At 41.2% G+C, this 12,507-nt stretch overlaps 2 protein-coding genes across 7 annotated transcripts in view; one reads left to right on the forward strand and one right to left on the reverse strand.

Moving 5' to 3' along the window:
• Window positions 1–963: 963 nt before the first annotated feature.
• LOC306923485 (transmembrane protein 80-like) lies at window positions 964–7,489 on the reverse strand. The gene is made up of 4 exons (XM_079501611.1): window positions 7,204–7,489; window positions 5,936–6,029; window positions 4,562–4,654; window positions 964–2,467 (listed from the first exon to the last, which is right to left on the reverse strand). Exons 2-4 carry the CDS (start codon window positions 5,949–5,951, stop codon window positions 2,244–2,246), a joined length of 333 nt encoding a protein of 110 aa, XP_079357737.1. The 5' UTR covers window positions 5,952–6,029; window positions 7,204–7,489; the 3' UTR covers window positions 964–2,243.
• A 2,361-nt stretch (window positions 7,490–9,850) lies between these two features.
• The window catches only part of myrf (myelin regulatory factor), a 32,333-nt gene continuing 29,676 nt past the window's right edge, over window positions 9,851–12,507 (forward strand). For all 6 annotated transcript variants that reach the window (XM_079501573.1, XM_079501574.1, XM_079501575.1 and 3 more), the window contains exon 1: window positions 9,851–10,502. In XM_079501573.1, coding sequence (XP_079357699.1) covers window positions 10,457–10,502 — 46 coding nt within the window. In that variant the 5' untranslated portion in view covers window positions 9,851–10,456. The remainder of the gene's footprint in view (window positions 10,503–12,507) is intronic.

The following is a 12,507-nucleotide window of genomic DNA, read 5'->3' on the forward strand; positions in this document are numbered from 1 at the left end:
AAACCTATACATCAGCTATTTGAATAGCTGATCTTCAAGTTCACAATGTGAGCTATAGATAACCACATCTGAGCTCAACTTAATTTGTTTTATTTTGTGCAATGTGCATAGTGTTTTGTCTCATGTTGAGTTGGGCTTGTGAAAGGAAAAACAACATGAGAAGCACTCATGTAACACATCTGGGCACATTGATAGTTGTTGCCCAAGCAGACTATAAATATATAGTGTTGAAGTTGGTTCCTTTGGAAACCTTGGAATTGGGTTTGATCATTAACTTCACCTGTCACAGCTGAGTAATGGCCTGTTTGAACTATGAAGTGTTTACAGGCAGCAGAAAGTTTCACTAAATTCCGATGACAAATCTGCTTTATGTTATGGATAAGGGCTAAGTTATATAGAATATCATTTAAATAAAAAATAAAGACTTCCCCCCCCCCCCCAAGAAATAAAACGGGAGTTGTATAGAATCTTTGGCGTGTTCATAAATCAATGTTGGCGTCTTTCAAAATGTTAATAAGACACTTCTGCCCTCTACTGGAGAAAAAGAATATAGGGCAAGCGATATTCCTTTGTGTAAATGACTATATATTCTGATAATAATCCTAGTGTTTGTTCAGTAACAGGGGTCTCCCTGTCTCTCCAGCTCTTTACTGAACAGAAAATGTATTTTCAGGTCAGGATACCAATTTTATCCAGTTAGGAGAGAGGACTCATACAGGATACAGAATAAACAGTCTCAGTAGCCAGGCAACTATTCCAGTCTGAAATTCAGTTCCGTCGCTACCTATACTCGCAATACGCACTGCGAGTAGGGCAACACACCGAGGGGGGCAACAAAATGTGCCAAGCCGACCCTCATAATAACAATTTTCTCCACGGCTCTGCTGTTAGGTACGGGGGATTCGGAGTATGGTTGGGACTGATGCGCTTGATCTCAGTACCTAAAAGCAGATCCAATTCATCGCCAAACCATAATAAATATATTGCTCATTTGTATTCAATAAATATATATTACATCCATTCTTGAGTTGTCCTGACTGAAACATAATCAGGTCTTTTATTTACTAAATTTACAAAATATAAAAAGTTTAATACAACGAAACATGTTACAAAATAAATATTTACAGTATTTACTAAATCTATAGGGCCTAGGATTTGAGTTGGTTGCTCCACATGAATTGTGTTCCTAAGACAACCACCTCATAAACTAGCAAAAGCGGGGGCTGTCCGCCTGTCCGGTGTCCTTATTGTTCAAAACTTTATAAACATTCTTACAGTCTTCAGAAATATGGACCAGAAACAACTTTCATTTGTTTGTGCTTAGCCTTAATGAAGCCACAGCCAACAGTGCCAAGACTTCAGTAATGACAACCTGCTCACCAATAATAATAATAATAATAATAATAATAAAAAGGCATGGGACAAACCACATGTGCACATTAGAATGGCAAATGTTCAGGAAAAACCTTTATGCCAATTAATAATAATAATAATAATTTATTTATGAATTTTTGTATTATTATAATCAAATCATCATCATCAATTTGTAGCCTATTGCAATATGCTGCTATGGATTGGAGACATAGTTGCTTTTCTGGTGTTTAGGTGAAATGTGATGACAACACTCAATCAATGCCAGCACACTACAGTTCAAGCTCTTTCTTCCTTTCACGCAATGATAGCATGTGCATTTCACTACCCTGCATCCATACAGTTTGAGTAAGAAGTTAGAACACATCTCTTCCTACAGCATGCTGCACAAAAGACATCTATTGTTTCAGAATAAATGAGGTGAAATTTCCTTTGATCTGTCTTGGGAGGGAAATCTGAGTGACGGCATCCTTCAAGGTATACAGTAACCGTTTGATGAATGACACCCAAATCAATAATTTAAACAAGTCCAGAAGAAACCAGGGCTGATTTCGTTCATGAACAAAAGAGTACACAAAAGAACAGCTCCATGTATCCAGGCCATTCAAAACTAATAACTGGGATGTCAATTACATGGAAATATCTCGTCAATCAGTATGAAAGAAACATAAGACTGAAGTGCACTCCAGACATGCTGGTGAAGCATGCCGTGTACTTTTGACACAATAGTACAACAAAATAAATAAAGAAATACAGGCCTTGAGGCCTACATGATTCTTACCAGATTCAACAGTGTAAAAACCTTCATTAAAAATAAAAAACAGCTTGTCAAACATGAGTAGCGGATACCAGTACAGTGGTTATGATAAAAGCTATTGAGATCTAAACTCTGACCTGGTAAAACTGGTCACTGTAATGAAAGCCATGACCCCACCCAAGCCGTACGCAACTAGGAGGACGGCATTAATGATGATGTCTGCACGCAACACATAGGACTGCCAGGCCAGGAAGTAGACAGACAGCAGCACGGTAGTTCCCGTCAGGGCCAGGCTAGCCACCACATATCTCTCATTCTCTATTAGGTTGCCCTTCATGCCTTGAAACAAAGAGGATTGAACAACAGTGAGGGAATACATTGTTAGCATCACCAGTACAGAGATGGATGATGTGAGAGTGAAGAAATGAAAAAAATCCGGACACCATTTTATGCTCCCAATATATCTGAAGTGGTAACGTTTCGTAGCCTGACACTCAGCCTGAATTTTCATTTCGTTTCACTCCATTATTCAGTCTGAAAGCCCTCCCTACTACAGCCGTTTCTGAGATGGGCGTTGTCAAAGCGGCAGTCTTCGGTGATTGGTTCATACCAACCAATCAGAATAGTAGGAAAGCAGATGACGTTGTTGTCAATCATGAGGCTATGGCTAACCCGTTTGCTAACCAAACAAACCACAGCCAAGTGAGCCAACGAGCGCTACTAGCATGTAAACAAAAGCGGTAAAATATGTCGGATGATGATGTTTATAAAACCTGTCGTTTCTGTAAAGAAACTATTTATCATACGCCGATTTAATAGCCAGATTGATACGGTCGTGTGTCACCGCAGTGGGGGCAGCCATGTTTGTTTGTGTCTGGACGGCGCATAGAGTATATATATAATAGAGACTGAACTGGCGCGAAGCTCCGCCCCCCCAGCTATTCATGTCAGTGGAAGTTGCTCAGTGGCGTTTTGAAGCACCCGGAAGACTGCCGGAAGTCCCTCCCAGGACCTCAACTTTGAGGTCCTGAGTGACGTAGGGCAACTGAGCGCTCAACGTTAAAGCCCAGCTGCACGGGGTTTCCCGGTCATGAATCCACGGGTCCGCCTGTAGTCCCTCCTCCTACCACTAGGACCCAGAGCTTCAACGTTGGAAAGTCTGCCTGCCCCCTTGGGACGGCGCTGTTGTTTTGACGTCATCGAGTTGAAACGACGCTGATTCGTCGTACAGATTTCCAAACGAGTCTCAGACCTCCTTCGAGAGCGTCACCAGACCCTGAATCGCCTGAATATATATTTTTAATGGGCGTGGCTAGCGATTCAGGGGCTGGAGCCAGGCTAAACGTTTCGGGCTTTGAGCATAAAATGGTGTGCGGATTTTTTAAATTTCTTCATTTGTGACTTTATTTTTATCTAGCACCCAGCCTATAGTATATAGATGTGCGTGTCCTTTTTGGCTGTTTGTTCAGCCTCCTCTACCGGATGATGTGAGAGTAACTATAATTTAACTTTGGTTAGAGATAATTTGTTGTAATAAGTCTAAGTCTGTTGAGGTGAGGTCTGTGAGAACCAGCACAGACAACCCACAGTACCTCCACCTAACTAACTAAGTATCAGAGAGTGTTAGCTGAATGCATCAAAATTACACTGACTGATTTAAAAGATTGTTATTGTTGTGTGTTGTATGATATGGTGTTCTTTAGCTGCTTCTGTAGTGTTTTAAGGAGTCAGACTATGCATTATTGAGACGTGATGCACATGGGATGGGATCACACTGCACCACAGGATGTTTAATTCAGTTCAGGGCAAAACGTTTAGTCTTAAGTAGTACGTACTAAGTAGTTTGCACAAGGACTTCATTCAGACTGATCCAATCTGTCTGTATATTGGGTCCCGGCCATGGCATAACGTGTACGTCCGACTAATAAACTTTAAACTTGGTGAATGACCCGGGACTCGGGAATGTTGTGCAGTGCAGTGCCGACTGCCAAGTGGGAATTGGGCAGTTATAGAGAACCAAAACCAGGGTTTTGTGGCGACATTAGGGGTCCCCACTCCCCATATCCCAAGAGTTAGTCAATCATATCATCGTATGGTAGTGGATATCACACTGTGTACTCTGACAACGGTACAACGGGTACTAGCCCCATGTGGAACCTCTCCCTCTGCTTATACTCACTGTAGCTCCGAGATGACTGAGGTCAAAAAAACGTTTGGTCATTTCATCGTCTACTCAGGCTTATGTGAACACTCCAGACAGTTTTTAAGTTGCTCGATTCAGTATTTAGATATTTCATATTAATTTCAGCTGCCCCGCCCCCTTCCTATACAAACCCATTGTAACTTCTAACTCCATTTTAATCGTGATAGATTCATTTCTTAAATTTAGATATGATGATTACGGTGCTGCAGTGTGAAAATGTATCAACTCACCAAAGTAGAAACGCAGCAGCTCTATGCCAGCCATGAGGAAGAGCAGACCCACATCACAGGAGATGTTCTCATCAGGGTAGCTCAGTATTTCACCTGAGAGGCACATGTATACACTACTTTAGATACTTTAGAGAGGTAAAGAAATGTAGTTTATTTGGATAGTGTAGCCAATGCTTCCCTACCCTGGTCCACAGCTACACTCATCCTCCTTATTCTACTAGAAAGTTAACTGCATTACGTGCCAATCATCTATAACTATATCGTTCACCATTGTATTTTTTTTTATAGTTGGTGTGAACTCTGCCATCCACTTGACCTTTAAAACCATGTTTCTTATAGCCCCATATGTACCCTCAGTCCCTAGTCCCTACGCTCATTCTGTAGCTCCGAGCTACAGAATGAGCGTAGGGACTGAGGGCACATACAGGGCTATATTTCTTATAGTGCTCAGTATGAATGTCCCTTTAAATTAATCTAAAATACCAGATCTATCCAGTCCATGATTAAACAAGACAACTTTCACACAAGTTGAATAGAACTGATAGGCCTATGAAGGATAGAAAATAAGAAAGACAAGTTGTCCCCGTGGACCAGGGTGTATCTAGCCTGGGTTCCAGCCTGATTCGCTGCGTTCCGCGGATTTGTTTTGTGACAAAACAAATCCATGGATTTGGTGTATCCTACAGTAGAGTCGACCATACATGGGCAACTGGCAGCCCAGCAGCCACCCAACCTTGATTTAATGTGGCCCTCAGGTTAATATCAGAATACTGATATATTATCTTTTAAGATGAATAATCAGTTGGATAAATATGATTCGAAGTGGAACGTGTTCCTCAGTCATGTTGCAGGCCCTTGATGTGATCCATGGTCAGGCTGATTGTTTACTGTCTTAGTATACATATGATACGGTTGATGATGCTGCGTGTTGGGTCGTGTAAACTAATTTTACTTCTTATTTTAATTTATGTTTTATTTGTAAAAAATCCAAATAAAGTGCTGATCATTAAAAAAAAGAATACTGATATATTATTGATTTCAGCTGTTACAATTCCAAACATGCAAACATGACCGCTTTAATTACTTCATTCTAAATTAGTAGCTTAATGAGTAGTATTATAATTTTGTTGTCTTTTTGATGTCCAATGTATTTGAATTTAGTTATTAAAGTTAACATAAATATAATTAAGGCATTTGAAATTAAATACAAATTTTACTTTTCAGGATTCTAATTAAAAAATAGCAAAAGAAAACAGCTATTTTTGCTACAACAGTAATATGCAATGTGGCCCTCTGGAGTGAGTGTGGAACTATTGGCCCTCTCCATTGTTAAAGTTGCCCACGACTGCCTGGGGTAGACAGTAGACTACTCACTCTTGTAGATGATCATGCTGAGAGTGCAGAGGAAATAGAAGATATAGTAGATGGCCGTGAAGTACAACAGTGATTGCAGAGGGACAGATGACAGCTGGATGTAGACTACTGTTAAAGGACTTTATTTGTAATGTTGGGAGGCAGTTCTACATGTATGGTTCTTATTGTCTCCACCAGGCCGAAGGCATGGGGAGAGAGTATGTTTTGCACTCCGTCCGTGTGTGTGTGTGTGTGTGTGTCCGTCCGTCCTTCCTTCCGTCCGTCTGTGTACAGCTAATCTCCGGCACCGTTAACCTGGTCGATGCCAAACTTTGCACACACACTCCCTGGATGCCAACGATGAACCTCTGCCACGCATTTTCCAGAACGGCCTGTTATAGCGCCACCATGAGGCAGCTTTTCAAAATTTTTACCTAAAACTGCACCGATCTGCGTGAAACGTTGCATGCACACTCCCTAGAGGCCAAGGACAAACCTTTGACCTTCATTTTCCGCATCTGCCTTTTATAGCGCCACCAGGAGGCCGACTTTTGTAAAACACATTTTTTGATATTACTCCTCCAGATTCTGTCCAAAAATCTCACAAATCGTTACACAGTATCTCTATGGTCATGTGCTCAAGTCGGATCTGTCCGATATTTCATATTCCATCCTAATTGGCTATAATTGTCTTTCACAGTTTGCAAGATTGCCCCGTTTTGAACAAAAGCCTCAAATCATGAACGCAGCATGAAATTTACGTGAAATCTTTCACACATTTTCTTACTAGGCTGAGGAATATATCCCACCCTTTTCACATTGGCCTGTTATAGCGCCACCAACAGGTTGATTTTTGCAAAACACATTTTTGGAACAAAATGCCTCAAGTCATCCAATTGCCATCAAAGGCAAACATGTTTATATTACTCCTAAACATTTTGCCAAACATCTCACACAGTCGTATCCTCCTGGTGGAGACCTGTGCCCAGAAGGGCACTTTTTCTAGTTCCTGTTCTGTTCTTTGACTATATAGAAGTGTCTATTTGTACGTCTCTAAATGTTTTGATGAATTGAACATGGTGGACCCTCTTGTAAACAAGTGTAATGCTTAATTGGGTCGTCCACTCACATTTAACAGTCTTTGTATTGAGTTTGTGCTTGAAATGTACTGTAATTCTGCAAACTGTTAATACATATCTCAATCAATCAATCAATCAATGGTCATTTTCCAAACATGCAAATGTAGTATGATACGCATACGATAAAGGTACGATAAACAAAAAGGATACAACGACGGCAGACCTTCCTAAGGACAAGGTAGAAACAAAGAGATGGGTAATGTTTTGTATTACTGGGTTCGCACTTTTTACACACACACACACACACACACACACACACACACACACACACACACTACAGACACAAACGAAGCAGCAAACCAACAAACATGCAGAGTTGATCAGTGTTATCTAAAATAAATTGAAGCATCATATGTTTTCAAATTGTAGGCTACTTCTTGTCTTCTGCTATCGAAGTTGGTGTCTATAGCAACCATAGCAACGCGTCAACCAACCTGGTCTGGATGTCGCCATCTTGAATTAGATTTACTCCTTCTTTCCAATGACTTCATCCCTACATTGATCAACGCCGCCACCTATTGGCAGGAAGTTATACTACAAACAAGTGAAAGAGCTCTTTCTCTTTCTCTACACACACTTACAGGTTATCTATTATGTGTGGAATGTGGCTCTGTCAAGTTAAATGTGAGGAAATACTGGGGGGGTAGCTATATAATAAAGTAAAAATAGATGTATCTTGTCAGATTTCCCCAAGGCTGTCACAACAGCATGCTATGTCTTGTTAAATCATTATTTTGTCAGTCCACAGGAACTTTATAGCAGTCAGGGCTTACTGCAACCCAGGGTTAGCCATCAGGGGTATCCCGTAAAGTCTAGGGAATTATAGTAAACGTATAAAATTAAATCTCTCGACGCCAAAAGCCTTTCCCCACCCCTGCCCCTCTCTCTCTCCAGAGAGTTATACACACATAACACAAATTACACAATGCAGGTTTATATAACATACTAAAACACCAAAATGAACTGCATTAACATAGCCAGCTGTTTCATTGTCCCTCACAGCATCTATCTCTTTCTCGCTTGTCCTCCGGAACAATCTGCATAGTGTGGCTGAAAATATAACGGAGGCGTTGTTTGGGCCGAATGCTGGAAAGTGTGTGTGTGTGTGTGTGTGTGTGTGTGTGTGTGTGTGTGTGTGTGTGTGTGTGTGTGTGTGTGTGTGTGTGTGTGTGTGTGTGTGTGTGTGTGTGTGTGTGTGTGTGTATGTGTGTGTGTGTGTGTGTGTGTGTGGGTGGGTGTGTGTGTGTGTGTGTGTGTGTGTGTGTGTGTGTGTGTGTGTGTGTGGGTGGGTGAGGGTGGGTGAGGGTGGGGGTGGACAGAGAGAGAGAGAGATGGTCCAGCTGTGGGGGTCAAGTCAATACAACAAAACAGCATCTCACATTCAGTGGGGGCAAACGCAGTGGGGAGGGGGGGGGGGATGCACACAGTGGCATTGTTATAAGACAGATAGAAGTGTGGGGGGGGGGGGGGGTGTAGGGGGGTTGCAGCTGATAAGGGAGAGAGAAATGGATCATTCCTGACTGAGGCTGATTCTAAAAAATGTCTTCTAAATCATGACAGTTTTCGAAAAACTTATGTTTCTATGTCAGTGGTGCTCAACTTTTTTCATGTCAAGGACCCTCAGAAGAATGATCTGTATTTGGCCACGGACCCCCATCTGAAAATATGTTGTTCCACGGACCCCCCCAGAAGAAAAGATTTGAGTTAAAACCGTTCGCTCTGAAAGAATATATATTGATTTGCGCCATATTTTCACAGTTTTTCAAAAATAGCAGATCTTGTATACTGCTATTTTTCAATAGCTAAAGTATAACATGATGCTTAAAACACCAAGACACCGTCCTGAAAGGGTTAAATCCTCCCCAGGGAAGCTATGGCACAAAACGCTGTTATTACAGTAGTGTGTTGAAATTGAGAGAATTGAAGCAGAACACACAAAAGCCTTGTACATATACTGCACAAAACTGCATATGTGTGAAACACCTGTATGATCTAGTCTAAGGGGAATTTAGCATAAATTGAGCACAAAGTGAGGTGACACTAAAATAATACTTATTTTGCTTTTCACATGGTATACAAAATAGTATTGTAGGCTACTTTGCATCTTCTTCCACAAATAGGATTTGGTGTCCATAATTTCTGTCAAATTGAAATAAAGATAATGTAATTTGTGCCCCCTCATCACATTCTAAGTTTGGTCAAGGATTAAAAAAAATAAAAATACATGTAATTCCACCCAATCAGGTCAAAACGGCCCTGTGAAAACTACACCTTAACGGTGACCACACAGCAACTTGACCACACACATGGTTACACGTTTATCCAGATTCACTGACGTGGCTATATACTACAAAACAAACAAACATATAGTAAATGTTTAGACCTGTACTGTACACTAGAACCACGTCACGTGGTTCTCAAAGTGGGGTCCAGCAGTGCTGGACCAGCACTGACCAGCCAGTGACCACAGGGGGTTCCAGCAAAATGTGTCATCAAAATCGGTAATTTGACAGCCGATTTATAAAGCTCACAAATCTCTTAAGCTTTAAATCTTGTAAAAAATTGCAAGATTTTTACTATTTTGGTAACACTTTAACAACAAAAATCTTGAATGGGAGTCCCCCCTCAGGCCCCTGGGACAAAATCTTTTCAGATGGGGGTCCGCGACCTAAATAGGCTACATGCATGTGGGGGGTCCTTGGCGAGTTGACTCGAAAAAGTGTGAGAAGAAGCAGTGCAGTAGCCTAGCCCTAGGCTATGAGAAAAGGCTGCACATCCCTCTGGTTGAGATTACAGCACACCTGTCCTGCATGTCTGTCTCCTCTCCTCCGAAGCTCGTTGGTCACACAGGCGCAGTCTGGGAGGGACTGACAGGCGAAGGAGGAAGATAATCTGATTCCACACTCGGTTGTCAACTTTTTAGGCAACTTTTTTACTGAAATATAATTTCAAACACACTTTTTTTGGCGTGTGTTCAAAAGGACATTTTGTCGATCATTTAGCATTCATCATTTAGCATTCATAGCCGGGTCGGGATTAAGATTGCGCGCCCGAAGGATCATTCTTGAAGACCACCACCTTGGATATATTCCTTAGGCTACTCCTCGTTAACATAAAACAGATAGATTGTTTCGTGTTTATTTCAAGGTAGTTTTTACTTGTTACTGAAGGCGTTTGTTCGTTTTGTCAACGTGTCTTGAAGCCGATATCATAACAGCAGTTAAGGAGGAGAACACGTTATCCCGAGAAGTGGATTTATGTAAGATAAAAAGATTATTAATAACCTATTCTTAAAAGGAATTATCGGATTTCGAAATGTATATGTGAAAGTTTCCCCGATCCGAATTGATCTCGTTCGGACAAGGGGAGACGTTCATGGATTTTTTAAGTAGGACCCGCTAGGATGGACGTGGTAGATGAAACTGAAGCGCTACAGAGATTTTTTGAAGGTAAGAAGTCTCATTTAGCTACAATAATATATAACACAACAAATGTGGAGTATTATATTTATTATAGAATATGCCAATTGGTTTAAAGGCTTCTGCATCATTCTCACGCTAATAGCTATGCAAATATTTTATGATTTTATGACTGGCAAGTGGCTACCTGCTGCTCGTTATTCCCCTAGCTGGCTCCCTTTCGCTGTGTCTGGCTGGCTACTGACAAACGATGAAGTGTTTTTGATTAACTAACTCATTGAAATAGGCTACAATTGTCTGCATATGCTACAGTCAGCTTTTGCCATAGCCTATATGTGTGGCTATCCTTATAAATTGTTGCTGCCTGGAGGTCTATTATGGGCTACCTCACGACCCAGGACAGGTGGCCTAGGAAAAAAGCATGCAGAGCTTGGGTTAATATAATTGTGGATGGTGATTTTTACGAGGTCCCATGGCTATGGCTTCTATAAAACATTTACATTTAATGCACAGGCCTAAATCTGTCTAAGTTGTCAGTTTTACTCATCCCTACTGTACTGTTTAAAAGTTAAAATACGAGGAGGCAGGGAGGTTGACGAGTGCAGGGAGCAAAAGTGATGGTGATGGCAAGCAGAGGTTGGAGGATGGAGTAATGGGGAATCCTGAGTGAAAAGCAGTTGGAGGAGGGAGGCAAGGGGGCAGGGTGTAGGAATGCAAGTCAAGATAAATGGCGTGTTTTGTGAGGGTATATAGCTGAGGCACAATGTACGTAAGAGAAAATAACACTCAGTTTGATGATCTCACATTTCAATGTGTTGAGTAAAGCACATGATGTTGTCATCCAATGATTTCCAAATATGAATCTTTTGTATGACTGCATGGAGGTGAATTCTTTAATATTCATTATCTTTGTGTCATTCTGACATCTGGCATCTAGGAATGTATTGCTCAAATGTATCACATGTTGCAGCAGGGCTTTGTCGTGAACTCTGTGATTTAGAGCCTTCACATCTCATTATTTACTAGGCCTAGGTTCTCTTTTTTGAGAAGATTTATGTCAAGTGTTTGGGTAAAGTCAAGTGCACATGAAAACACATTTGGTGGCTTATGTATAATAAGTTATCTCTAGGAAGACTTAACACTTTATTATAGTATACACAGACTGTTGACTTGAATATACACAGCAATCTGTGACTGTCAAAGGTTCCTCGCCACTCTGACAGGAATTTAGAGTGTTTACATTCTTGGTTTGGGAGTGAGGGAGAGATGTTCTTACTATTGGCTTAATTTCAGCCCCTGTGTTTGGAAGTCAACTGGAGTAGAACAGGCGCCTGTATGACCACAACATTCATTTACAAATTAAACCTTTTGTGGTTTGGGAGAGCATGCTTTTGGGGAATTGTTGAGCCCAGATTCATATTCAATTTACAGATTATCTATAACTGTGAAACAGTCCAGCTATTATCTTTCCACTCCGTTGATTTCAGCCCATCTACATGTCAGCGATCACCCCTTTGCTTTAGGTAATGAATTAGGCCTCCACGCAGAATGGAGGTTTGTGGAGAAGCTGGTAGCCGCTTCAATCCACCCTTTGAATTTTAATATTACATAATTAGTGCTAGTGGCAAAGTGACTTGGTGGCACGCACGCACGCACACACACACACACACACACACACACACACACACACACACACACACACACACACACACACACACACACACACACACACACACACACACACACACACACACACACACACATATACACAGTATTATAGAGTATTATATATTTACACACCAACCATGGTTAACTGTGGTTTAATAGGATTAGTGAAATATGTATACATTTAACCTAATGCACACTGTGCATTCCTGGCATAACCTCATCAGCCTTTAAAACACAATGAGGTGAGACTGGTGTTTTTAGTCTGGTCTTTCTCCACACTCTCTCTCTCTCTCTCTCTCTCTCTCTCTCTCTCTCTCTCTCTCTCTCTCTCTCTCTCTCTCTCTCTCTCTCTCTCTCTCTCTCTTCT

The sequence above is a fragment of the Electrona antarctica genome (assembly GCF_951216825.1).
Source record: "Electrona antarctica genome assembly, chromosome: 5".
NCBI lineage: Eukaryota > Metazoa > Chordata > Actinopteri > Myctophiformes > Myctophidae > Electrona > Electrona antarctica.

Bases quoted from the DNA above. Each gene is read 5' to 3' on its own strand.
- LOC306923485 (XM_079501611.1), bottom strand. The intron at 2,468-4,561 runs GTGAGTTGATAC...CTTTGTTTCAAG, and splicing joins GCTGCTGCGTTTCTACTTTG to GCATGAAGGGCAACCTAATA.